This window comes from Camelina sativa, chromosome 15 (genome assembly GCF_000633955.1).
Source record: "Camelina sativa cultivar DH55 chromosome 15, Cs, whole genome shotgun sequence".
NCBI lineage: Eukaryota > Viridiplantae > Streptophyta > Magnoliopsida > Brassicales > Brassicaceae > Camelina > Camelina sativa.
This window is the reverse complement of record NC_025699.1, coordinates 19474887-19501751: the sequence shown is the minus strand read 5'-3', so window position 1 is coordinate 19501751 and position 26865 is coordinate 19474887. Positions and strand designations below refer to the sequence as shown.

The window sequence follows — 26865 nt, the reverse complement described above, 5'->3', positions numbered from 1 at the left end:
ATAAGCATACAAATTTACAGCTTTAGTTTCAGCTCTGTCTCTTATGAGGTGCATCAAAACTGTAACTTAGCTTTCTATAATACACCATTATAATTTGGTGAATAATGTATACGAGATGTTCTGTTATTTAATAATGTTTACCTCTCGATTGTTGTTTCAGTCTCATCTCTGTTTCCATGAGTTAGACCATATTCTCAGATCTGATTAGTTCTCGGCTTTAGGATTATGTGAAATTTGGGGTTGTTAAAAACATAAATTGATACTTGCGTTCTTACATTGTTTTCTGATTACATAGATTTTACATTGTTTTTCCCTTGAGGTCTGATTATTTTTAGCATTATGATTGAAAGTGATGTATTTCAAATCTGGGTGTAATTTGTTTTCCTGTGCTCAGCAGCTAGTTTTTACACAGCTCTAGCTCCGAGGGAAGAAGTCACCACGCTGCACATAATAACGCAGAGAGATCACAACAACAACAAAATTAATTAAGGAGAAGAAAGATGTCGTGGCAAACTTACATTGATGAGCATTTGATGTGTGATGTTGGTGATGGCCAGGGACATCATCTTACCGCTGCTGCTATCGTTGGTCATGATGGTAGCGTTTGGGCTCAGGGTGCCAACTTCCCTCAGGTATAATATCCATTTTCAAGAGCAGCATGGTCGTGAAGCACTGGTTAGTGCTGGTTCACTTCATGTCATGTTCTTTTTTGTTTTGTTTTGTTTTTACAGTGCTTCTGTTCTTTCAGCTGCATAACATTGAGCATTTGAAAAGCAAAATCGAGAGAGTCCTGCTTTTGAACGAGTAATGTATATATGACTCATTAACACTTCCATTTTTTCTTACTGTCTTTCCATTTTTTTTTAACTCATATGGATGTTTTCTTCAATCCTCTTAGGACGCTCGATGGTCTAAGTTACTACGAAATGAAAATACTCAACTACTCATGTTTGAGATTTCCATAGGTTGGACCGATGTGATGAAGGAGAGGACGAGGCAGTGCAATGAGGTAAAGATTCATCCATGTGTTCCAGATTGTATAACTATATTTCTTCTTTTCTCAAATTTTTCTTGTTAACCACATATCAAGGAATCAATCCCTCTCTTAGAGATGCTGAAGAGAGGCTTGCTGAGCATGGGAAATCTTCAACGGAGAATGCCACATATGACCCATCATGGCGAAACTTCCTCGCGACTGAACTATTTTTTATCTTGGTTGTGATCTTTTGGTTATAGGATTTGGTTGGTTATATGGATGGATAGATGCTACATTTTTTGGGGATAATATAAATCAAAAATTGACATTTTATTTTAGTTTTAATTTATTTATTTTTTAGTTTTTTTTTAAATTTTAATTTATGATGGTCGCAAATAAGTTGTTGATAATGTGACCTTTTTGCAGCTACAGTAACTTAGTCCTAAATTAAACACTAGAAAATTAGTCTTAATTAAGTCCCAAATTTACGACTGCAAAACCCGTCATAACTTAGTCTTAAGATGTGACTCTTTATACAAGTTGTATAGTAGTCGCTTAGTTACGACGTTATTTAGGCGTCACCAAGTGGTCGCAAATTAGCGACCGTTTTGCGACCATTTTAATTTGCGACCAAAAATTAGCGACTACTAAAAACAGTCCTGGATTAGTCTCAAACAGTGACTTTGTGACCATTTAGAGACTATTTCGGTAGTCCCAAATGGCATGTTTTCGTGTAGTGATAGCCGCTTTCCTGAGCTGCCAAAAGAAGACCATAGAGAGATAGAGATACTTACAAGTCTTAACACATGCCAACTTTTTTGTTCATAAACTATCAATATTACCATAGCTGCTACCTGAAACAAAAATCGAAACCATGTAAAAATATGGAAAAAAATGGCCAGCTACACAATGTATGCCGCAAAACATGGCCACATATCTGAAGTTTAATAATGTACCCCTAGCTACACTAACTATATGTTTGACATGCCCACATACATCAAGTATATGATGTTATGTGTTTCACATCATTGACATAGAATATCGGTTAGCCGTGTGATTTTCCCCGACAACGACCGGCGTTGACTCATCGGAACCATAACCGGACAAAACTGAAACCCGAATCGGGCTCCTGCGACCCAATAAAAAAATTCAACCCGGTGCGTTTATTGTTATGGATCGATTTTATTGGGCTTTATCTGTTAGTAAAACAGGCCCATTTTCGATTAATTCAATTGTTATGGTAAAAATGAGAATCGACGAAAACAAGAAAAGTTAAAAAGTTTTATCCTAAAAATCGTAGAAGTGTTGAAGAAATCCCCTTTTCAATTAGAGTTTTTACTGGTACAAAATGCAGTGAAATCTTTGCTGGAAATCGAAATAAAGAAGAAATCGGCTGTTGATTCACGTCCAGATGAGGTAAATTTGGATGTTTGATGTTGATTTTTAACTTTTTTTGTCGTTTTGAACAAGTGGGAAAGTGGGATTGTTGTCGGAAAGATTCTCCTTTATATGTTATTGTCGGGTTATCTCTAGGGTTATTGTCGAGTATTGTTGTGTCCTTAGTTTCATTGTTTATAACAACATTTCTCGGTCGTCTCTGAATTATATATCATTTTTTGTAGTGAAAAAATTACAGTGAAAGTGAATTGCCATCATTCGGGCCAATTCACGACAGACAATGGAGTGTTGAAGTACATCGATGGAGTTATTGAAGTTTTTGAGGTTGATTCAGTGACAATTTTTCAAGACGTATTGTTGAAAATGCTTGCGAAAAGAGTCAACAACCTTGGGAGAATGTGGTACAAGCTACCATTCGAAGAAGTATCAGATAGGCAGCCTCTGTGGGAGAATGTTGATAGCAATAAGAATAAATTGGTGTCAAAAAGTCGTTGGGTGGGAGAGGTGGACATCTTCTTTGAAAAGGCAGAGGAAGAAATACTAAGCTGCTGGNTTGGGAATGGTTTATTCGAAAACTAAAAGAAGACTTGAGCTTGGGGTTATGTGAGAACATCACCTTGATTTCAGATATGCATAAAGGATTGATTCATGGTGTTGCTACGGAGTTGCCAATGGCAGAGCATCGTGCTTGTGCTAGACACATATATGGAAACATCAAGAGAGATCACAAGTCATACATGTTGAAGCCATTGTTTTGGCGAGTTGCAAGCAGTTACAACAAAGTGGATTATAAAGAAAATTTGGCTATATTCAAGGAGTTTGATCCGCAGGCTTGTAAAACTCTACTACGAAAGGATCCAAGTTCATGGTGTCGAGCATTTTCAGGGTTGGTTGATGTTGTGCGGATACACACAACAATCACACTGAGTCGTATAATAGAACTTTGAGATTGCAAGGAGGAAGCCATTTGTCCAAATGTTAGAACTTATAAGAAGGGATGCAATGCAAAGGGTTGTCAACCGGTCTATTATTTCTGAGAAAGAAGCTGCAAAATTCACAAAAAAATCAAGGAAAGAGCTGGAGAAATCTTGTGAAGAAGCTCAATATTGTGCATTGATTTCTAGCACTGGTGGAGAGTATGAGATTGCTGAATTTGGGATTGGATATGCAGTGAGTTTGAACAGGCGTGAATGTGCATGCAGAAAATGGGATTTAACGGGTATACCTTATCGTCATGCCGTATGTGCAATCAGAGAACTGAATCTGGAAGTCGAAGACTATATAGCATACTACTATTTGAGTGAGAAATGGAAGAGAACATATAGAAGAGGACTGTGGCCTGTGAATGGAGTTAAGTTTTGGGAAGATTATGGAAAACCACGAATCGTTGCACCTCCTTATAAACGCCCTGCAGGGAGACCAAACGGAAAAGCCAGGATCAAGGGACTAAATGAATCACCTTGCAAAAAGAAGAGTGAGATGAAGGTTGATCGAAAAGGAAGAATAGTGCATTGTGCTATATGTGGTGAACCAGGATATAATTCACGAAAGTGTCCTCATGAGGTATTTGTGATGTCCATTTGATTTGTTTTCCTTTTGGTACACATGGCTAATCAGATGTTTTTGGTTTTTTTAGTCTCCGGAGAGCAGGGCAGAGAGAAGGAAGCTTACGGAGACCCCTCTATTGGAAGCTCAAGACCAAGCGGAAATGGGAGCAGCATGGGCAGCCATAGAGAATCAAGATCAGGCGGCAATGGAGGCAGCATTGGTAGCCATGGAGAATCAAGATCAAGATGTTGCTGAAGTGCAAAATGTGTCATCGACAGCACCACAAGGAAGTCAAGTTGTTAGTTTCTGATTTGGTAACTGAGATTGCAAGGAGCAGTTTTTTGGATGTTAAAACATTGTCATTGGGTTTAATTGGGTTTAGTATGTTTATCTAAAACCCTTAAATCGGCTAAGCTTGTTAATTAACTGTCATTGGGTATTGTTGGGTTTCCTTTTGGTATTTTGTTGTATTAAAACACGACAGTTTAGCTTAATTTGTTGTAATCCTTGTACCATCCAAACAAAAAGGATTACATAGTTTAGTCATTACATTTCTAGCCATTACAGGACCAATCCTACAAATCAACTTCAAACATCAATAAAAACTACTTCACCAATCCAAGTACGATGCAAATACGATGAAATAGATAGTCATTAAGTCATCCAAACTCAACCAAGTACGATGATTCCAATTGCACATACAAGCAAGCCTGTCAAACCCGTGATATAGATGTGTTGATGAGACACCATTGCTTCCATATCATCAATCTTCTTCTGCAGCTGATGTGTCTCTAAATCACCCTTAAGCTCCATGATTGTTGTTGATAGTTGAATGATTATCTTATTATTCTCATTAATTTCTGTTTGAGCTTCGACCAATGCTCTTCTCGCCCAGTCGTTCACTTCTTCTTCATCAACCCAACTAAAGTACTTACAATGACCATTACCACCTTCCTACACACATCAAACAACTGCTTAATCAACATATCTACTCACCTTAACATTGTTCGAAATAAAAGCAATACATACCTTGTACAGCTCACACCCGAGGAACCTACGATTAGGATTTCTCACCGTTTTTGATACGAATATCTTCGCCGGCAATCTACAGTCACAAACTTGCCCCACTCTAGTAGACCTGCTCCTCATGCTACTAGACGATTCCGAGCTTAATTCCATCTTCTCTCCAAATTGAAGTTTCTCTCACGATGAACTAAGAACCATAAAAATCAATTCTTTGTTGATTTGGGGAAAAAATGAGAAATGTAATATTCGATCCTGGGCCTGTTTTATTAACAGATACATGACATTAAAAATCGATCCATAACAATAAACGCACCGGCTCGAATTTTTTTATTGGGTCGCAGGAGCCCGGGTAGGGTTTCTATTTTGTCCGGTTATGGTTCCGATGAGTCAACGCCGGTCGTTATCGGGGGAAATCACCCGGTTAACCGATATTCTATGTCCATGATGTGAAACACATAACGTCATATACTTGATGTATGTGGGCATGCCAAACATATAGTAGGTGTAGCTAGGGGTACATTATTAAACTTCATATGTGTGGCCATGTTTTGCGGCATACCTCGTGTAGCTGGCCATCTTTTTCCTAAAAATAAGAGAGAGTTATCACTTATACAATTAAAAAAAATCGGGTTAAAGGATTAAGAATTGAAGGAAGAAGGGGCAAAACCCCAAGAGAGGAAACATGTGAAAACAGTCAATCAAACCTTCACCGATAGATCATAATATCCACAATGAATCCCCGATAGAGATCTAAGTAACCTCCTCCACAACCTAAAATCAAGACAATAGAAGGAGAGGCGTAGATTCGAAGAGTGATATCGACTTTGATGTGAGAAAACAAACCTCGTTTATTTAAAGGATACCTCTGTACATCGGATTCAGATTCAGATAAAGGAACAACGGCGCCGGAGATTTTAACAGATTGTTACTCAAAGCTAGGTTGTTACTCAAAGGCTCAAAACTATATATATGAGAGAGAATACGGTTTCTGAACATGTTCAAATAACTGTCCAAATAGTATTTTACATTTTATTACAAAATCACTCTATTATTTTTAATGAAGTGTTAAACAAATATAAAGATACAGTATGATCCAAACAAAAAAGAAGCAGAAATATGTAATTTTAATATTTTAATATTACTATTATATACATCAACGAATTCATTTTCCAGGAATATAACTTTTTGTTGAATTGTGTAATTTCTTAATCAACAAAAATTGTGTTTTACAAAAAAAAAAAGAAAAAAAGGATTCGATCATAATTGAAACCTAATGACTTTCCTCTAGTATGAAACAATCTTTGAAGGAGATTATGTAGTATGGAGAAATTTCGATAGCGTAATGAAATTACTAGTTTTAGCTAGTATCTATTTTTCAATAATACAAATGAGATGGCTTGTCGGATGACACTCTCGCTTATGTTGGTGTTCATTTCAAGCTCTCCAAATCAGTCGAATTTTGATTGAAATGCCAAACAAAGCAAGTTGTTGGTGACATGATTATAATGGCATGAAGCTATACCTTGTAGTATTGTGCTCTAGTCCAAAATCGCTGACGGATTTTTCCACCCTGACCGCTGTCACTATTAATATCCTTCATGTCATAAGGTGTGAAGTTTTAATGTAGATATTATAAATTTTAAATAACTAAAATAGTGTGTGAAAAAGGTAATAAAATAAAGAAATAATTGCACCCAACCCCATTTTGTCACTCTTCATTTTCACAAAAATCCACTTTTAATACCTCCTACATATTTTCCCCACTTTCTCGCTTTCTCCTATCTCTTAAAGTCAATCATATGTCCTGACTAAATTATAGATAAAAGTTATGTTTTTATTATGATTTTCTTCGTATTGTGGTCTCACTATCGCACGTTGTTGTTAATCTCCCTATCCACATATTTTCCTAATAATGCAGACAATCTGTCATTTTTTTTTTTTTGGTCAAACTCGGATTTTCATTCAAATTAAAAGAGTTATTCCTCCTCAAAGAGAAGATACAAAAGGCTATCAGAAGCCCAAACAAGCCAAGCCATATGAGCAAATGGTAACACAACAGCAATAACTAAAGCATAAACTAACCATAGATGAAAGGATAAATGGGAGCTAACAAGCTCAAACCATAGATAAAGGGATAGATGGGAGCTAGCAAGCTCAAACCATGGATAATGGGATAGATGGGAGCTAACAAGCTCAACCAAAGTAGATTGGTTCTTGAATGGAGGAAACAAAGCCTCTAGAGACACCAACGACAAACAGTCAGCAAAAGCTGAACGGGAAACGTCTTGAGCAACAAACCTCGCTTCTACTACAAGTAGAACAGTCTTCACAACAATGCTCCCTATGACAATACCACTAAAACCAAGTGAAGTATTTGGGAGGATAATAAGCTCCTTAAAGGAGAGATGAGGGCTATAAAAGCCCCGGTGAACCAGAAAATCTGGAACGATGAAGGAGAGCAGAGAGCTCTTTCCAATCTGCAACAAAGCGGCTACTAACACAGCCAATTTGAAATAGAATCTGCATATTGCAGTAAAGGTTCGCACTAAGGCGATACAAGTGCTACAAGAAAGCACAAATGTGGATCCAAGGGTATCCAAAAACATCAAAGAAGTAAAAGCGAGATCCGAATTCCACAAAGCCAGAGCCACACTTTCAACGATCATCTGAGAACTTTCCAAAGTTGAAGAACCAGAGACCGTAGAATAGGAGCATACCTGGGGGAACAGGAAAGAAGGCGTGTTGATTGAGATGGAGGTGGAGAGCGAGCAGTCAGCTCTGCTGCCAACGAGGCTGAGAAGCCGGTGTGACTTGACGACGTGAGCTACGTGGATCTGAGTCGGAGAGGGATCTGGAGGGTCTGGAGGATCAGGCGGATCTGGTGGAGAAAGAGGATACGACAATGAAGCCGGCGCCGATGGAAGCTTCAGGCCGAGAGAAGCAAGCAGGTCCGTCAAAGACGAAGGCCCATGTCGCAGCGACATCATCGAAGAAGAACGAGCCATTGAACCCGAGAAGCAGAGAAACGCTATTAGAAGCGGAAGAAGCCGGAGAGGAAGCCGGAAAAACACGCCGGAAATGACTGCGATAACTACGAAGAGACACCCGCAGAACGAGAGCAACGCCGATTAGGAGAGGGGAACGCCGGGGAAGCTTTGCCGGTGGAGAAACGCCATTTGAAAACTCCTCTTGCGGCTCCTCGAGAAACGTGCCCGGAAGAGAACTAGGGCGAACGCATAGTAATATGATATTCCAAATTATTCTGCAGACAATCTGTCATTAAGCACACCATACTCAACCCGATTTTACAGTGGTGATGAGTATGAAGTCGTCAAAAAAATTTTCAAATAGGTATACCATGCACTTGATTTTTAAACTTCTAATTCTTAACATGAGTTGTTTGACAATATATTTCCTCCCAATTTACAGCTCAACAATATTCGAAGGCGTACCACATGTAAAGTTTAGTCTCTTCTTATTGGTCGAATTTTATTTAATTGATTTTTTTTACAATCCTTAAGCACTCGATTACTTAGTCCAAAAACGTAAAGGAGTTAATGGTAAAAATTAAAAGCATATCATGGAGCAATATTCGATAGTTATATAGTTGTATTATTGGTCGATTTGCATTAAAAAAAAATTAAGATACTTAACCAGAAACTCAAAAAGTCACTCTTTACATATACACTTTTCCACTGTAAATTTTGATGCTTCCTTTGATTCACTAATTATTTTGTATCCCTACCATTTGACCTTTTAATTTGTTACTAGATGCTTCAACATCCTTGTTCTCATATTCACCATAGAACAAAGTTGATAAGCATCCAATATCGCTGCAATACTACAATTCGTAGTCAACACTTCTTCGACGGTCTCTGTCTCGTCCGTCTGCCATCAGTAATAGGAAAGACTCCAAACCCTCTTTCTTTCGAGCGATGGGACTTGTTCCAAGACTTTATCTCTTCATCCATTGCTTGTTTCCAGCTTTTCGAATTTGAGTCATGTGGTTTTGTCCGCTCAGAGGCAATTGCGCCACTATTTCACAATTTGATACATGTGTGCAGCTTCTCCATTAGCTGACTAAGCGTGTGATCATGTAAATCTATATATACATTTTTGAGACATTTAGCAAAAAAATCCTAGAATTGTTACTTATTTACAAGGAATGCTATTATCATTAAATTTTAAAAATTGAAATTTAAAACTAATATTTTGGGCTAAACAAAAATTCATAAAATATATCCTTAATCAATCAATGACTAATTACAATATCTAATTAAATTAATTACAATATCTTCAATTAATTATTTACTACCAAACACAATTAAAATATTTTGTTTGAAATATAAAATAATATCTTTTAATTAAAATTACGATTTTCTTATCATCTTTATTTTATTTATTTAGTTTACTTGCTTTAAATCATCATAAAATACATAAAATTAATGTAACTATATTTTTTGCATTTTTCGTTATTTGGATTTTGAAAAACATGCATGTCTTACTTAAGCAAGGAAGAAAAATTATGTTTGGGTATGTAGCGGGATGAGTTTCTATATTAATAAAAATTGAAAATTATATCATTAATTGTTAGTAAATCATCAGTTCATTATTTTGTTATCACCATCGACTTAGAATATTAGGCATATCTAATTGAGTTTATTAAATTACGATTATGTAAAATAAACAAGCAGTACTATGTTATATCACTGGTTATATTCAGAATTTAACAATTTAAACTGGTAAACCTAAATTTTTAAACCGGTAAACCTAAATAATATATAGATATAAGGGATATACATTTAAAATTTACAAAACATTAGTTATATATATATATATATATTTAATCTACTAAAATTTATATTTATATTTTATTTTTAAAAATATAGTTCAACGGTGTACCGCGGGTCAAAATCTAGTAGAATTTATAATAAAATTATATCTTGACAACCATTTATGCGACAATAGTATATGACTGATACATTACTAAACGTGGTTAAAATAGAGTATACATATTTAGCTTAGGACTACTTTTATAAATTGGGTTTTCTGAAAAACTTACCGATATTATTTTACTTTTAATATTAGTTACTCAAAAAACCTTATTTTTTTTAAACGGATCCACAAGACCTTTTTTAAAATAATATGCATAGTGGTAGATTCAAATTCTTACGCTTCATATTTGAAGAGATGGCATAGCCATTTTGCTAAACAATCTGAGATATTTAATTTTGCTTTAAAATCTCTAAGTGAAACCTATAGTTTATTTTTTGTACTGTTAATATTTGCTAATATTTTACTCATATTTTACTTATATATTGTTCATGTTTTGCTTTTATCGTAATTTTTTTTCTGATTTCAAATGATAACAAATATACATTATAATCAATATATGGTAATATTATATAAATAATTTTGGAAGTTTTAATTTATACTAAAATTTCCTAATTAAATTAAGTGTATGTATTGGAATCAAGTAATATCAAGTATTGTATCCCGAATATCCTTAAACCAAAAAAGATAAATATAAAAAAAAATGATTTTTGTTTTATAACATATAAAACAAGTTGAATTAATGTGTGGTTAACAAAAAAAAACATATGATACAAAAGGTTACTAACTTATCATACTATAAGAACATTCTTTTGTTCATAAATTATCAAGGAAAAAAATAGTCTATGAACCTAATTTACCCAACACCACATATTGCAATGCTTCTTGTATTAATTGTCATGTCTTAAGCAATTTAATATCTTTGGTTTGAACTGAAAGTTCACTGTCAACTTAAAAAACTGAGAGAATACTCTAAAACGGACAACTAAAGTTGAAGGTGTTTTCCATCCAGACTTCTTTAAGAAGCTAATGTATTTATCAACATTAAGTTGTCTTACATACTTCACCACATCACATGATTCCTCATATGCTTCAATTCTGTTCACCCACCATAATACTCGAAGTTTATAATGCAAAAAACACTATTAATTTGTTAGCAATAGTTTGTTTATTATGGAGAAGAAACCAAAATATCAAACTTACATTAGTTAAGCACTCTTTGTTACCAAGCACTCTTAGTTCCATTGCATTTCAAAAACTTTACCAGACAACCAAACATATCTTTAGTGCGGATGAACACAGTTAGTGGAACACCAAACAATCGAAACAATGATGAAGTAGAGCGATGTCCAACTGGAGAATGATCGATTAAGTATGCAAACACCATATTTTTCTGCAAAATTTTCAAAAACATATTTCTTGAACAAGCTCAAATTTCCCTTGCATCTTCAATTTAAAACATATGACTTTTTTCTTATATTTATTAAGTTTCTTCTTCTTCTACTCTACAGCTTGTAGGTAGCAGTCCACCATCTATATTAACAATTTTTAAGTACATTTTGGTTTATGCCTTTTAAGTTTTATTTATTTAATTTTTGTTTACAACATTAACCCCTAAAACAATTCCATAAATAATATTGTAGAGAAACTCAAATACTAAACTTTCTTAAATTGACCAACATTTGTTACATTTATTGCCATAAAATCTTAACAACATCTATACATCCTGATTTTTCCAAAAACAATTCTACCCATTAAAGTTTTAACCCATTAAATCTCCAAAACTATTTTTATGGATGCTATAATCTCTCAAATTTAAATGATATACAACAGATTTTCCATAACAAAAGTTTACAGTATCCATAATTATATTAACATTAATAAATTTCCTAAACCAAAAATCCAATTATAAAATGTCACATTAAATATGTTGAAAACCCTCCATATAATTTGGTTTATTTTTATTTTTTGAGGAATTACCAAAAAAATTAAAATTCTATTAATTATCATAAGCTATATATATTGACATGGAAAAATTATAAACTATAAAAATATGCTAATTTGGTAAAACAATTAACATAATTAAACTTGATAAAAAAAAAAGCAAAAACTTATTTTGATTTTGGTGAGACGGGTTGGCATTAATCACATATAGGGAGTTAAGTGAAATTGTTTTTTTTTAAACACTTTTAGATTGTACCATGAGATAAATGTATTACTAAACTATACATATACCACACGGGTTAAAACCTTGAAAACACTACAAAAATCTTATACTTTTAATATTTTTATCAAGGGAAAAAAACTAGATTGACCCAAATTAAGAGATTAATTACTTAATTAACTCATAAAATATGAGGGTTAGTTGGGTTATTTTTATGTCTAAAATACCCTTTTTTGCTTTGTTAGGAAAAAATAAAAAGTCAAATTTACCCTTTAAAAAAATTTCCAGCGTTTTTTTTTTAAATAAAAATATATTCAAAAGTCTGTCGGACTAGTTGTGACAGATTTATTTATTTACGACAGATTTATTTTTGCACGACAGATTTATTTGTGCATGACCGACAGATTTATTTTGGATGACAGATTTATTTGAAAATAGTTACGACAGATTTATAATTAGTGACAGATTTATTCTAACGACAGACTTATTTATAATGACACCACAGACTTTCATAATATATGGAAAATTAGTTATAATATGTGGCAGATTTATTTTTCACAGATGTTATAGATTTATTTTTTTCGCTAAAAATCTGTCGTATTGTGACAAAATTTTTCATGAAAAAATAATTACTAGTTTGACGTCTAGTGATAACAGATTTATTTCATATTACCAAAGATTGTTTAATTTAACAAAAAATCTGTCGTTTGATAATAGATTTGTTAAAGTTTTTAAAAATTGCTAAAGAGACCTACATTGAAGCCATATGTTATGGCAGATTTGTTTATGTTATGACAGCTTTGTTTTTGGCTTAAAAAAACCTGTTGTTTGATAACAGATTTATTAGATGTAATTATAGTGACAACATATTTATTTTTTGTTATGGCAGATTTGTTTTTTGTTATAACAGTTTTATTTTTGGCTTCCAAAAATCTGATGTTTGTTACCAAATTTGTTTAGATTAGTTGCCATATTCGCCATTAAAATCATTAATTGTTTCTCTATTTTCTATTTATATATCATATTCTTATACATTAACATAGATATATGTTTTAAGTCATATTTTATACATCTTTTTTTGATAAATCATAATTTTATATATCAGATTTTTTTATCATATTCTTTTTCTAGAAATTTGAAGAAAATTATATTTTAAACATCAACACAGATACATTTTTAAAATAATATTTTTAAATAATATTTTATTTCATTATAGTTTTATAAAACATGTTTTCGAATTTTTTTTAAGAAAATCATATTTTAATATATAATATTTTTATAAACATATTTTCAAATAAAAAATTTAAAAATCATATTTTAACTTATTATTTTATACATTATATTTTTCTTTTCTTTTTCTTTTTCTTTTTATTCTTTTTTTTTTCAAATTTTCGTTTTTTCTAATAATAAAACTTAATTATTATTTTTTTGGGTTTTTGGTCTTTTTACATAAATATTGTGTCAATCTAGTAATAAGATGCTATAGTATGTCAATTGAGTTATTTTTACCCAAATTTGGGTCAATCTAGTGTATTTTCACTTTTATCAAATACTTGTAAAATTTTATATTTTTAAAATTAATAAAATAATAATAAAATAACAAATAAATACAATATAAATTTTAAATTTTTAAAATTAAAAATATTGGTCTGCGGTGTACTGCAGGTTAAATCCTAGTCTCTTATAAAGTCTCTATAATGACATTAGCAAACGAGTTTCTTCTTTTTCCCATTAAACGAGTATTTTTGTCGTTGTTTTCTCATAAAAAGTGTTGGATAGAATATATTTTTGTTGTCATTAGCAAAGATTGTCCTTGTGAATCCAAAGCGGCAACAAGATCCATTTTGCTCTTCCTAATCTAATCGCTAGATTCAAAACTTAATTTTGTAAATTCTCTTCTTTTTTTTTCTGCTTAGACAACCAATCAGGATATACTTTTTAAAATTATTGTGTGGTTAAAAAAAAAATCTCCATCAAAACATCAACCAATAACTCTTTTTTTTTTGACATGCAACCAAATAACCATTGTATGGCCCAACACTAATAAACAAGACTGACCTACAAGTAGAGATATTCGTTTTCTTTTTGGTCGACACAAGCAGATACTTTATTTTCCTTAATAGAATCCTCAACAGCTTTGGAAAAGCATATGAAAAAGCTTTTTTAATTTTATCATCCACTCAATATTTATTATGGAGCATATAAGGGAGCATTTACAAGCTGCAGATGCATTCATATGCTCTCTTTCTATATGCTATCATCTAAAATATTTCCCAAGCATTTAACTCTAAATATGTTATATTAATAAATGTGTTATATTAATCAGCTTAACGTTGCATAATGCTAATGCTTATATTATATGTGGTTCCAATCAAGCTCTAATTATAGTAACTACGAAAAAGACACATTTCTCGACTTCTGCAGCTTACCATCAACATTAATAATTCCATTACCTAAATATTTAATATCAAGAACATCGTCTCAGTTGATATTAACAACAAAACATTTAAAAAGTCAGAAGTTACAAAAATTAACTAAAAACTTCCGGCCAAACAAAAATACATCAAGATACGAATATATATAATTAATCTCTAAATCGTCTTCCTTAGTATCCTGTCGGAAACTCGCATCTTCCATACTCTGCATATTCACATTAAATCAAAACCAATCAGCTTCTTTTAAGATTAGATTCACAAATCAAACTTAAAATATCTAAAAATAAATATCATAGGATTCTCTTTAAACACCAAGATGACGTAAAGCCACGACAAGTTAAAACACTAGTGGTCTATATGTTCACGTGGGAACATTTGACCTCTGTCGTCCACACATCAATATAATCAAACCACACATCTACACTACCCTAAAAATACGCTACCCTAATCGGCGTACGTTAGCATGAAAGCCCCAAACCTACTCTAACATACGCCACACTAATTAGCAACTAGCAAGAAAAAGAAATATGAGATTTAAACTCACTTGGTGGTTGGCTAACGACGTAAGCGGCGCCGCCGAAGTAACAACTCCCACCGGCGCGTCCCTTCTTCTGATAATAACTATTAAACGCAAAGGAAGCGTGAGCCTCAAGTGTATCAGGACTGTAACAGTTAGCACCAGGTTGAATCGGACGGCAATCAGCACCACCTTCACCACAAGCATAATCCAAACCTCCTTGTAACCTCTCTTCACCAGCGTCACCATTAGCTACACACCAAGACTGACCATTCAAACTCTTCGAGACACCTCCTCCACCACTCATAGGAGGCGTCGTGACCTGGTGATCTCCGGTAACCGGAGTATGACTACCGTCACGGTAATGTTTAAGCCCTTCAAGAGTGAAAGGGATGTCGTAAACTTTCTTCTCATCAGGGAAGAAGAGACCATAGTTTCTCTCAGACGTTGGACCTAGCTTCTTGTTCTCGTTGAACAGAGCAAAGAGATACACCGTTAGATCTGCTTTAGGACGTAACGGTGTACCACCACGTGTCAAGATCCGACGTATAAGGTTTCCGTTGTAAGACGCTGCGTTTGCTATGGTGGCTCCGACTTCGTTCTCGTCTCCTTTCGACGGCCAGCCAGTTTCCGTCACAATGATCTCGATATCGTCGTACTTTAAAGCCGACATAGCTGCGAAGACCGCGTCGATCTGAGCGTCGAATAGATTAAAGTACCTCAAACCGTTGCCTGCATCAACCATTCCTGGATTCTCTCTGAGTAAAGCGTAGTCTAAAGGAATGACGTCAGAGTTTCCTTCGTAAGCAAAGAAAGGGTAGACATTGATCATGAGTCTTGAACCAGTCTCGCGTAAGAATTCAAGCATTGGTTTGATGACAGTGTCAACGAGTTCTGGTCGGAAAGATCCGGAGGAAGAAGGGTAAGAGTTTTGAAGAGCGCTCAAGGCAAGAGGTGAGGAGATTTTAATGTCGGAGTGGAGGTTGAAACTGACTAAAGCTTTGTGGATGTTTCTCATTGCAGGGATAAGGTAGTTTGTGGTGTTGTGTGGATCAACGAAGACTTCGTTACCAACAGCGATTGATTCTATCTGTGTTGAAGGATGGTAAGCAGCTACATTGCGTTTGACCCACGAAGCGGCGAAGGAAGCTCTCTTTGCGGCGGAGAAGAGTATCTCGTTTGGGACATCTACTGTGACTTTTATACCAGATCCGGATAAAGCTTTGAGAACTGATGGGTCTGCGTCAAAGATCTTGACTCTGTTGATTCCTTGAGATTTAAGGAGCTGGACTACTTTGAATGCGGAGGGTAGTTCATCGGAGATACGGCCGTAGTTTACGCCGATGGAACCAGCATCTGCAAGAAAAAAGAAAAAAAAAAACAGAACATGAGAACAGAATAATGAGAATGTGGTTTTGTAATGTAATGTTATGTTTTCTTGATAAATGTAATGTAATGTTGTTACCTGAGAGAGAAATGGGTGAGAATAGGATGAGGAAGACGAGAGGTGTGAGAAGATCCATACTCAGCTTCTGGTGAGAAGTGAGTTGGAGAGAGGGAGATGAGAGCTTAAGAAGGAGCCACAGAGAGATTTAGGGTTGTGAGTGAGTGGTGTTGTGGGAGAGTGAGGGGAGGACTAACTAAAGTGGTGGTGGTAAACAAGGTAAAGAAGACTGGGGGTCTTATTATCCAAAAGGAATTATTAATAAGTGAATAATTATTAGCTTCTTACATAATGTTTTTTTAATGACAGGTTTTTTTATCTAGTGTATTTGAGTATTGCAATATTTATTTCACATGTGACATGTCATATAATTTGCATCACCTTCTCCACTATGATCCCAACTTTCACATGTTATTGCAGTTTGTAAACATTGTATATATGTGCTTAGAGTTTACAGCTAATCATGAGTAGAATTGATGGGGTTTTTATGAATCTGAATCATTTTGTTTTTGTTTTACGTAAAGTTGAATTCTTTATTTACTAGTGGTTAGCTGTGTAGTATTTTTTATTTAGTGTGTAGTTTTTTTATTTAGTGTGTAGTTGTGATAGACTTGATAGTCACAAAAATTCTTTTGAAGTAAAATAGAAAACAATAATAGAGGTAACATTGCACGCCGACCCTACCATGTTTTGTAAAATTCTTTATACTACTAGTTTGTGAGATGAATCTCCAACCGTAGAAATTAGAAAGAAAATATCAAAAAAATAATTTCAAAGTTTAGACTCGCTCGCTATTTTTTTTGTGAAACAATTTCCTAATACAAGTCTAGTATATAAAAGTACAAAAATTCTTGTAGACAGACTTCTTTAAGGTGAGAAGACAAAGTTACAAAAATGTCTAAAGATTCCTGACGAGCTAGCTAGCTACAAAAATCTAACGAAAAATGGTAAGACTTTGAAATTGCTAAATTTTGAAGATATCGAGATAGTGGGCAAAAGAGAGTGGCACCCACATGATAGAAGATGAGCCGTTCGCAGAACACGATGCCTCGTGCCTTGGACTCTCTCACACGTAGTCTCACTGTTCATTCCGGTCCCATTAACCCTCTTCGCTCTTGTCTCCTTCCACACGTGTGTGCTCGTGCCTGTACTGTTAAATGTGAATTTATGCCTATAATAAACGTAGCCTAGCTAATGGAGTAAATCGGTTTAGCTGGTTCTGGTTTAACAGCTGAAATAAATGTGCAACAAATGTTTGGTACGGTTTTAAAGTGTTTTGGATTTCCTTTATATTGGTTGGATATGAATTTTTATTTCGATTTTGGCTTTCAAACGTCAAAACATTTTCTCACTTCCAATTGAGTTTAATTTGTAATAAAAACCAGAAAAAGCTAGTATAAATTAGATGTCATTTGTTGACAAAAAGAAAGAAATAGTGGTTGTGTCCGATGTTAGTTTTGTCATATTTCTTTTATGAAACCCCAAAAAAATATGGGAAATTTATCATTTGTGCTATGTTTTTTTAAAATGGCTTTTTCAGTTTTTATTTTAGAAAAGTCTCTTTACTCTCCATCTAAACTATATGTCATGATAAGATTCTAAGCTTTAAGAAGGTTTTCTATATGATAACTCCGAAAATTTGATCCAAATATTTTATAAGTATTGATAATATTTTAAAAGGTATTTTTAAAGTCTTACACATGTATAATTATATATATTTTTTTTTGTCATCTTGAATTTTATTAAAACTTGTTTTGGAACCAAGGTAAAATTACAAACTGCCCAAAAAAGGGAAAACTAAAGCCGGCGGACAACTAAAAATCTCCAGAGTCGATGCCAGAGGAGAAGAACAATCCCTGGAAGCTAAGCCCTATTAAAGGGAGACAACCATAGACTGAACTAAAAATACAAAACAGAAATATCAAACCAATTGAAAAAGGACGACTCCTTAGACTACAAACAGAAGTAACTAGGCAAAAACCTTAAAAATGGTAGCACCAAGATAACAGAGAAGCTTCTTCTTTTAAAACACTAGCGCATGTGATTTATCACGGCTGCCCACGGCCAACCCGTAATAACAACTACCTCCTCCTATCATGAAGAGAGCCAATCTCTCGAGAACCAAGGACATCATAACCCGGCAAGCAAAGAGTACTCATAGGAAATCATAGAGACTCAAAACACACTCCCAGATGCGACGACGACGACTGATGCGTCCCATTACGTCTAGCTAGAATCCTTCAAAAAGCGATCATATCTAAACAGATCATGAAGGCGAGTACAAGGAGCAAGGCAAAACTTCTCAAGAAACATCAACCTCAATAACAAGACCGAAGCATGACCAAGAAGTTAACACCCACCAAGAACACCAAGTAAAAGCAATGACTGAAATCTTTGAGGACTACCACCAACCAGACACTAAACACGAAACTTCTGCTAAGAAAGGAACCGAGCGCCATAGGCTGAACCAAAGAGACAAGGACTGGGAGAAAGGCAATAGCTGGACGGATCCTCAGCCATTCCATGCATGCGGCTTTGTAACAAAGATACGCACAAGACCAGCAACAAAACTGAGGCAGGACACAAACAAACCACAATGGCAATTATTCTTCAAACCAACCGTTGATCTAAGATCCGGCATCATCATCTTTACTTGTAATCAGAATCCCTCACAGAGATGGCTGTTCTGACCGCTTCCTCAAACCAATCACAAATCAGGACATGAATCAACCAAAAAAGCTCCTCAAATGAATGCCCAACAAAACTGCAAACCACACTAAACACCTAACCGAAGCTAAAAGATGCAGGAGAAGGACGAGGATAGCTTACTCAAAACGGAGATAACAAGAACCCAGTACAGAAACGAGAAGCTTCACCTTTCAGATCAGGACAACACTGGATCTAACGAAGGCAAAGAAGACTTCTTTTGAAGCTGCTGGGGGAAGAAGAACAACGCTCAAAAGACCGCCGAGCAAACCTCACCGTGAAGACCATCTCACTTGTTGAGCATACTAACAACATCATCAATTCACCAGACCTAGCCAAGACAACACAAAAGAAAGCCAAGCAAACTAACAGAAGAGCATCATGGGGCCCTCTCACAGTTACGGCGAAGAGCGCCGGTCACCGGAGAAGGCAAACGGAGAACTAGTTTTTCAGGCGGCTAAGACGAACTTGGATCGTCGAGAGAGAGCTTTTATTTTTTTCTTTGGATCGCCATATAATTATAATTTATGTATGCTTTTATAAAGTTCACACCTATTAGAAAAGATCTTGGATATTTTAAAGCATTTTTTATTAAATTTTAAGGAAGAATATTTTTAATAAATAATATTGAAAGCAGCATTTCTAACAATTTTTCAAATAATAGGTTTTTTTTGTTTTGTTTTGCATATTAACTAATAGAAAAGAAAAATTCCTTGCTGTAGTAAGGAGACTAAAACTGATTCAAAAAACAAAAGAGCTTGACATGTTACGAATAATTTTCCTATTTAAAAGCTAAAAACTATGTCCATTTAATCCCTACCATTATTTATAAATACTTAAAAAAAAAAACTCTCTCTTTTCGTGATTGTTGAAATACAGTTTAGACTTAAGAGTAAGGAATGACTGTAAACGTCAAATTAGCTTTGAAGCATTCTTGCTAAAGGTAAATGAAGAATTTTCAGACAATTGACACAAAACAAAAAGTACTGGACCATGATTTATATTGTACATATGGGAATCATATGAACTTGACGAATTGTGACAATGGGCGTTTGTTACTAAAAATATTTTCAATAAATGTATTGATGGGTCCAAAAATGTTATCAAGAGAATACTGAAAGAAACTTATAGAATTTATTCTGAATTGTGAGTTTACAAAGAACAAAGAAAATAGATATATATCTCTAAATCTTTGGGTAAAACTTTGAATGGTTGCAGCAAATGTAAAAATACAAAACCATTAATGGATTGGACCATTTTTTGTTTACTATTCATAAATTGTAACCTTTTTACAAAATTATTTGACTTTCTACATACAAAAAGATCCACAACAATCATTTACTAGTTGAATTCTATAATCTTTTTCTAAATCAAATTGAATTTCTAAATCTTAAAAAAAAAACAAATGTCAACAAGTTAACAATTTCAACCACTATAAGCAATCAATTTTTCAAAAATCAGACTAAAAAAAAATCTGTATTTTCTACATGTACATTTTTTATTTTGAGTCCACAAACTAGGATTCATAGTTTTTCTATTAACTGTCAGAATTGCAATATTTACACATGACTTAATCCATATAATCCTCAAATTTTGTGGGTTTTAGATTATAGATTTTGACTTTGCAAATGAAAAAATAAAAACAAATGGAACTTAAGAAAAATGTACATCTCCTAGAAGAAAACTTCAAAAATTCATCAAAGTGAGATTTTGGATTTCATTAAGAAATCGGCAAAACAAAACTCTTAAAAACTAGCTTCTCTATATATAAGAGAATCCCAACTTTCTCAAAATATTTAATAAGTATAAATAAAAAAATTTGAAAAACTATGTGAGAACTAAAAGGTCCCAACTTTCTCAAAATATTTAATAAGTATAAATAAAAAAATTTGAAAAACTATGTGAGAACTAAAAGGTCCACAACCATGAAGACCAATCTTGCTTGTTTCTTAAGTTGTGGCTGACCCAATAGAATGCGCTACTCCAGTCATGGGATTTTTTTTTACGTCATTAGGGCTAAAATCTCATAACACCCTTTCTATCAAAACAATTTCTCAAAACTCCCTCAATTGTAAAAGGACAATATTACCCTTAATGAAGATTGTTTTAGGTTAAATATAATCAAATCAGTAGTTGTTCAACGAAAAACACAGTAGCTTAGTGGTTGCGAGCTCCATGTGCACGCGCGCGCGCCCAGGGTTTGAATCTCACTATACGGGGTACAACTGGTACAACTAGGGTGCAACTAGTACAACTATGGGATATATGGTACAACTATTCGAGGTGCAACTGGTACAAGTAGGGTGCAATTGGTACAACTAGGCGATATATGGTACAACTATGCGATGTGCAACTGGTACAACTAGAAGTCGGGTATGTACGACTAGAATGTTTAATATTCTTTAAAAATTGTTAGAAGGGTAATTTCGTCCTTTTATTAAAAGAAGGAGTAGTGAGAATAAGTGGAGGTAATGCAGAAATGAATTTCTGGTATAGAAGCACAAGAGATGAACGCTCGTTTAAGAACCAGTTTATGGAAAAGAATGAGCTTTTGTAAAAAACTTGGCCTTGAGAAAAAACTAACAAGTAACATCATCATCAAAGTCATTTCGGAAAGCCCTTTGGATTTAGTTTATCTTCCGGCCCACATATACAAACGGGGCTATTACTGGGCCATATGTTAACTCAATCAAAACGCTAGGGTTTACGAGAAGGAGATTAGGGTTTTAAAGTTAAGCCGACTCGTACCCCTCTATATAAATTCAGATTCTCTTCTCTCTCTCTCATATCATCATCATCCACTTTTTGTAGCTTATTCGACCTAATTTTACACAGTTCATTACTAGTTTTTTCGATTCTCAATGTTTTTTTTTTGGTTACGAATTTGTTTTTCTTTAAATTCCCGATGAAGAAGCAATCCCATAGATAGGAAGTGCCGTATGACACTTTACACAACAACGGACTGAACGAGGATTGCATCCGGTGAATTCCCATCCCCCGATCAGTCTAACCCGGCTCGTATCCGGATCCCATACCCGGATCCGTTTACGGTCGTGTACCGACTCCTCGGCCGGGTCTTCACCGTACTTCCCACCGTTCTGTGTTCGTTGTGTGGGTGATTTGACAAGGGTTCGCTGAGGGTTCTCTCTTTTTTATTTATTTTTTTCTTGATTATTAAAATTGTCCGATGCCACGTCGACGGTAGCTCTTTGTGGCTATGATCCTCGATGCTACATTGGACATAAACAGATGTACGTGTTTCGCTTACTGATAGGAACCTGTGGGTCTCGATTATTACACGATCTACGGAGCCATTTCGGCGATTACATTTTAGATTTTTTGAAAACCATTTTTTGATAGTTTTTTGATTATTGGGAAGATTACCGATGATGATTATTGCTAAAATATGGAATTACCGTCTGAGTTTTTTACTCTTTGATGTGAAAAACGCTGGCTTACTGAGGCTTCCCAATTTTTCCAAGTTTTAACTTTCAATTTTAGCTATTTCCTTCAAATCATGTTTTGAAATTATTGCTTAAACCATTAGCCAAGATTAACTGTTACATGGGATGATGTTAATGACTGTAATAATTATGACATGGTTGGAACATGAAAGACATGGATGGAACATAATTGTTGTGATTGTCTTCACCAGAGCTTAATTTGTTTAATAACCGTAATCACTGGCGTTCATAATGAATTCGTCGCTTACACGAACATAATTCTAATGGAAAGGAAAAATAATCTAGAAATGTGAGCAATGTAAATGATCTTATTGAATCTACATCAGGAATAAAATTTTGAATTTTACTTCAAACTAGGGTCATAAATTAAAGACTACTACCAAAAAAAAAAAAAGAATCTATCAGAAATCAATGTTTGAACTACTACTACTATGTAGGAGGGAAGAATCTGTTGAGGTTAAAAGGCAAAGTGTAGAACTCTTCGTTACGGTTATCTCCTCTGAATGTTCTGAACTTGACCCACCAAGGCATGCCTCTGTCTTTCTTTGATCTCTCTACTTCCATTGTGTTGTCCATGAACACTGCTATGATTAGACCAACTGTTGCTGGAGACATGAATATTGTGTTTAAGAAGGCGTTGAACCATCCTGCGTTTGTGTGAACTAGCCCGTAATGTCTAGCGTCCCAGTAGTTGACGAAGAACTGAGGTATTGAGATTCCGAGAAAGAGTGATAGACCGGTGATCATTAGGTTTCTCATGCTGTTCATGTTTGTGAACTGAAGAAATGATAGACCAACCGCAGCTGCAATAGAAGATTAAAACAAATGACAAATGTTTTCTTTCAGTGAGATGATGATGTTGTGTATTCAGTTTTGTCATGGTCTTTACCAACAAGGCCGAAGAGGACACAGTGCAATGCTGCGTATATTGGGACTGGTATCGATGCAAACACAGCTCCAAATTTGCCTGATCAAAACAAACAACAAAGCTTTTAAACTGTAGGATCCGATACAATAGAATGAATGGTAAAGCCTACAACAAGTATGAGTAAGTTTTTGTACCCAATGTAGAGAAGAAAATCATGAAGCCTGCGGATACTTGAACAACACGACGGCTTCCAACTCTTGTTAAGCCTAAAAGTCCTACATTCTCACTGCAAACACATTTTAACACCTTCATTAAAGAGCAGTGAATATGTGAAAACGATAGCTTCCAAAGAAGTTACTTTACTTACACTAGAACAGTAGAGCCTGTGCCTGTTCCGAATAGACCATCAAGCAATACACCAATGCCCTGAATTTTTAACAAGAAACATTGCATAACAGATAAGATATAGGAGAAATCTAGAGGCTGCGATATGCATTTATATGTGTCTTTTTATATCACACTACCTGCCATCCAATGCCTCTACTCAATACATAAGCAGGAGGTGGCGTGGCTATGGCTAACCTTGAAGCTGCCATGTAAGCTCCAGTAGACTGCACAACCCATTAAATTTTAATCATCTCAGACCCCCTAACACAATTAAACTTAAGTTACTTGCAATGACTCTAACAATGTGCTGATTCTTTTACCTCGACCATGGATACAAGAACTGCAGACATCATAGCAAACGAATGGCCTACTGAAAACGTTGGAGGCCCCCATTGGAGAGGGTATGGAAACTTGAACCTGACGACACATTATAAGCACAATGAGATATGCACTATGTAACCACAATACATGAGGATACTGAGCTGTTGAANAAGTTTTTGTACCCAATGTAGAGAAGAAAATCATGAAGCCTGCGGATACTTGAACAACACGACGGCTTCCAACTCTTGTTAAGCCTAAAAGTCCTACATTCTCACTGCAAACACATTTTAACACCTTCATTAAAGAGCAGTGAATATGTGAAAACGATAGCTTCCAAAGAAGTTACTTTACTTACACTAGAACAGTAGAGCCTGTGCCTGTTCCGAATAGACCATCAAGCAATACACCAATGCCCTGAATTTTTAACAAGAAACATTGCATAACAGATAAGATATAGGAGAAATCTAGAGGCTGCCATATGCATTTATGTGTGTCTTTTTATATCACACTACCTGCCATCCAATGCCTCTACTCAATACATAAGCAGGAGGTGGCGTGGCTATGGCTAACCTTGAAGCTGCCATGTAAGCTCCAGTAGACTGCACAACCCATTAAATTTTAATCATCTCAGACCCCCTAACACAATTAAACTTAAGTTACTTGCAATGACTCTAACAATGTGCTGATTCTTTTACCTCGACCATGGATACAAGAACTGCAGACATCATAGCAAACGAATGGCCTACTGAAAACGTTGGAGGCCCCCATTGGAGAGGGTATGGAAACTTGAACCTGACGACACATTATAAGCACAATGAGATATGTACTATGTAACCACAATACATGAGGATACTGAGCTGCTGAATACCATGGAGCTGTTGATATAAGATTTGCTTTGTCTGTTCGACAACTATGTTGTGTAAGTGATGGTTTGCCTCTGTAAGCTCCACTTGCGGTAAGGATAATGGCGTAGATCCAAACAATAGTTACACAGATCAATATCGGAAACCTTTCAAAGATTGGGACATCTTTAAATGGTCTGACATGTTTTAGATACTGCCAAGAAAGAAAGAAAGAAAATAGCATAAGAAAGAGAGAAATAACTTGGAGAGCAAGCCAAGAAAGTCTAAAACAACACAAAGGTTTTACTTGGGTTAGTCCAATGACAAGCAATAGCATCGGTAGTCCAATCTCAATGCAGTTCCCGAGCTATAAAACAAGATAATCAAAGTTTAAAAGAGATATTTCATTAATGTTTAAAGCAAAGTCATGGTGTGGACTGTGGAGTGGGGATTTGTATGAGGTACCTGGGGAAATCCTCGCTGGAACATACCGAGACCAACCAATCCAACAACTGGTGCCATACCAAGAGGGCTGAAAAACCTGAAATTGAAAAAGATGAAAAGCAAGTAATGAATTTGGATAAGAATCCTATAGTTAAGACAATGAATGTGTCTTTCAAAAAGAAAAAGAAAAAAAACAAAGAAAGAATGATATACTGTACCTAGAGAAAAGACCCCAAACTTGGCTGTAGCCAAGAATGATCTGTATGCTAGACGCGACGATCAATGCCCCTTGTATAGCTCGCATCGTGTGAATAAACCTCTACAAGAACATACTACATTATTTGTTACTATGTATAAACGAGAGACAGTTGTACGAGGAAAAAAACAAATGAATCTTGTGTTCTCTCATTAGGCTTCTTTTTATGTACCTCATGGTCATTGGAGATTTTTTGCAAGGAAGAGTCGCTGATAATGTAAGCAATGGGGACAACAAAAGCAAAAGAGCCACCAACAACAGCAGGCAACCTGGTACCAAAAAGAGCTTGGAGAAGTGTCTTGATACCAGCTACAAAGAGTAGTGTCTGTATAACCCTTGCTCTGTCCCCCTTTTGACATACAAAAAGATACAAAGGAATTAGAAGATTAAACATCATAGATATTGAAGAGCAGAACACAGATACTGATAAGCCAATTGAGGAAAGAGAGAGAGAGAGAGATTGGTATTAAAAAGGCTTACATCAGAGCCACCCATAGCTGGAACAAGCAATGCGGGTATAAAAGCACTTGATCCAAGCATTAGAATGTAGTTTTGAAATGCTAGTAACACCGTTTCAGCTGCAATCAACGTTACCAAGAGGTTTCAATTATAAAATTTGTGTTCTACTAAATACATTACAAGCAACAAAAGGGGTTCAAAGACACAATCAGCAAAATTTTATATCTCAAGCTGCAAAAATGTATGTAGTAGTAGAACACAATGAGTTCGTGATAATCAATCATAGCACTACGGAAAAAANAAAAAAAAAAAAAAAAAAAAAAAAAAGGGCAAATCAAACACCATGAAAGAGGTCCACCAAAAACAAAACTCAGGTTTTGGTTTCTTTTGCTTAATTAAGAATAAATTAATGTGGTCATTAAATAGTCCCATAAACAAACACAATATAATATTCCATTGCATAAACTATATAGTTTTGAAACGTCGCATATATATATATATACAGAGAGAGAGAAGAGAGAAGAGAGGAAGCGTACGCCAAGGAGGATTAGAGTCGATGCAATATTCAAGGTCTTGAAGCTGTTCCATAGGAGGATGAGTTATCTCCGCCATTGGAGTCACCAAAACAACACCTTCCTTTTCCGATGAACAAACAGAGGAGGAAGACGAAGAAGAAGAAGAACCAAAAAAAACAAAAACAAAAAAAAAAAGTTAAAGTAGAGAGAGATATAAAGCAGTGAGAAAAAGGCAAAAAAAAAAAAAAAAAAAAAAAAAAAA

The 26865-nt window shown here is 34.9% G+C and overlaps 2 protein-coding genes and 1 pseudogene across 2 annotated transcripts; 1 reads left to right on the top strand and 2 right to left on the bottom strand.

The window, feature by feature from the left end:
- Nucleotides 14371-16581, bottom strand: LOC104747195 (glucan endo-1,3-beta-glucosidase 12). Its single transcript, XM_010468783.2, has 3 exons — nt 16363-16581; nt 14925-16253; nt 14371-14585 (listed from the first exon to the last, which is right to left on the bottom strand). The coding sequence occupies exons 1-3, from the start codon at nt 16418-16420 to the stop codon at nt 14551-14553; spliced, it is 1422 nt and encodes a 473-aa protein (XP_010467085.1). The 5' UTR covers nt 16421-16581; the 3' UTR covers nt 14371-14550.
- LOC109129128 lies at nt 17365-17581 on the top strand (annotated as a pseudogene).
- On the bottom strand, nt 22800-26841 carry LOC104747196 (nucleobase-ascorbate transporter 1). The gene is made up of 13 exons (XM_010468784.2): nt 26625-26841; nt 26110-26207; nt 25802-25978; nt 25592-25692; nt 25395-25470; nt 25237-25296; nt 24956-25143; nt 24783-24879; nt 24600-24686; nt 24443-24501; nt 24270-24361; nt 23401-23478; nt 22800-23314 (listed from the first exon to the last, which is right to left on the bottom strand). Exons 1-13 carry the CDS (start codon nt 26698-26700, stop codon nt 22941-22943), a joined length of 1563 nt encoding a protein of 520 aa, XP_010467086.1. The 5' UTR covers nt 26701-26841; the 3' UTR covers nt 22800-22940.

What these genes read in the sequence shown, in the direction of transcription:
- LOC104747196 (XM_010468784.2), bottom strand. Translation starts at nt 26,700, where the DNA reads ATGGCGGAGATAACTCATCCTCCTATGGAACAGCTTCAAGACCTTGAA. An exon ending in CAGCTATGGGTGGCTCTGAT is followed by an intron (nt 25,979 to 26,109) that starts GTAAGCCTTTTT and finishes GTATGTCAAAAG; the next exon opens with GGGGACAGAGCAAGGGTTAT. An exon ending in TCCAGCGAGGATTTCCCCAG is followed by an intron (nt 25,297 to 25,394) that starts GTACCTCATACA and finishes CTTGTTTTATAG; the next exon opens with CTCGGGAACTGCATTGAGAT.
- LOC104747195 (XM_010468783.2), bottom strand. Translation starts at nt 16,420, where the DNA reads ATGGATCTTCTCACACCTCTCGTCTTCCTCATCCTATTCTCACCCATT. An exon ending in CTCACCCATTTCTCTCTCAG is followed by an intron (nt 16,254 to 16,362) that starts GTAACAACATTA and finishes TTTTTCTTGCAG; the next exon opens with ATGCTGGTTCCATCGGCGTA. An exon ending in CGTCGTTAGCCAACCACCAA is followed by an intron (nt 14,586 to 14,924) that starts GTGAGTTTAAAT and finishes GTGAATATGCAG; the next exon opens with AGTATGGAAGATGCGAGTTT.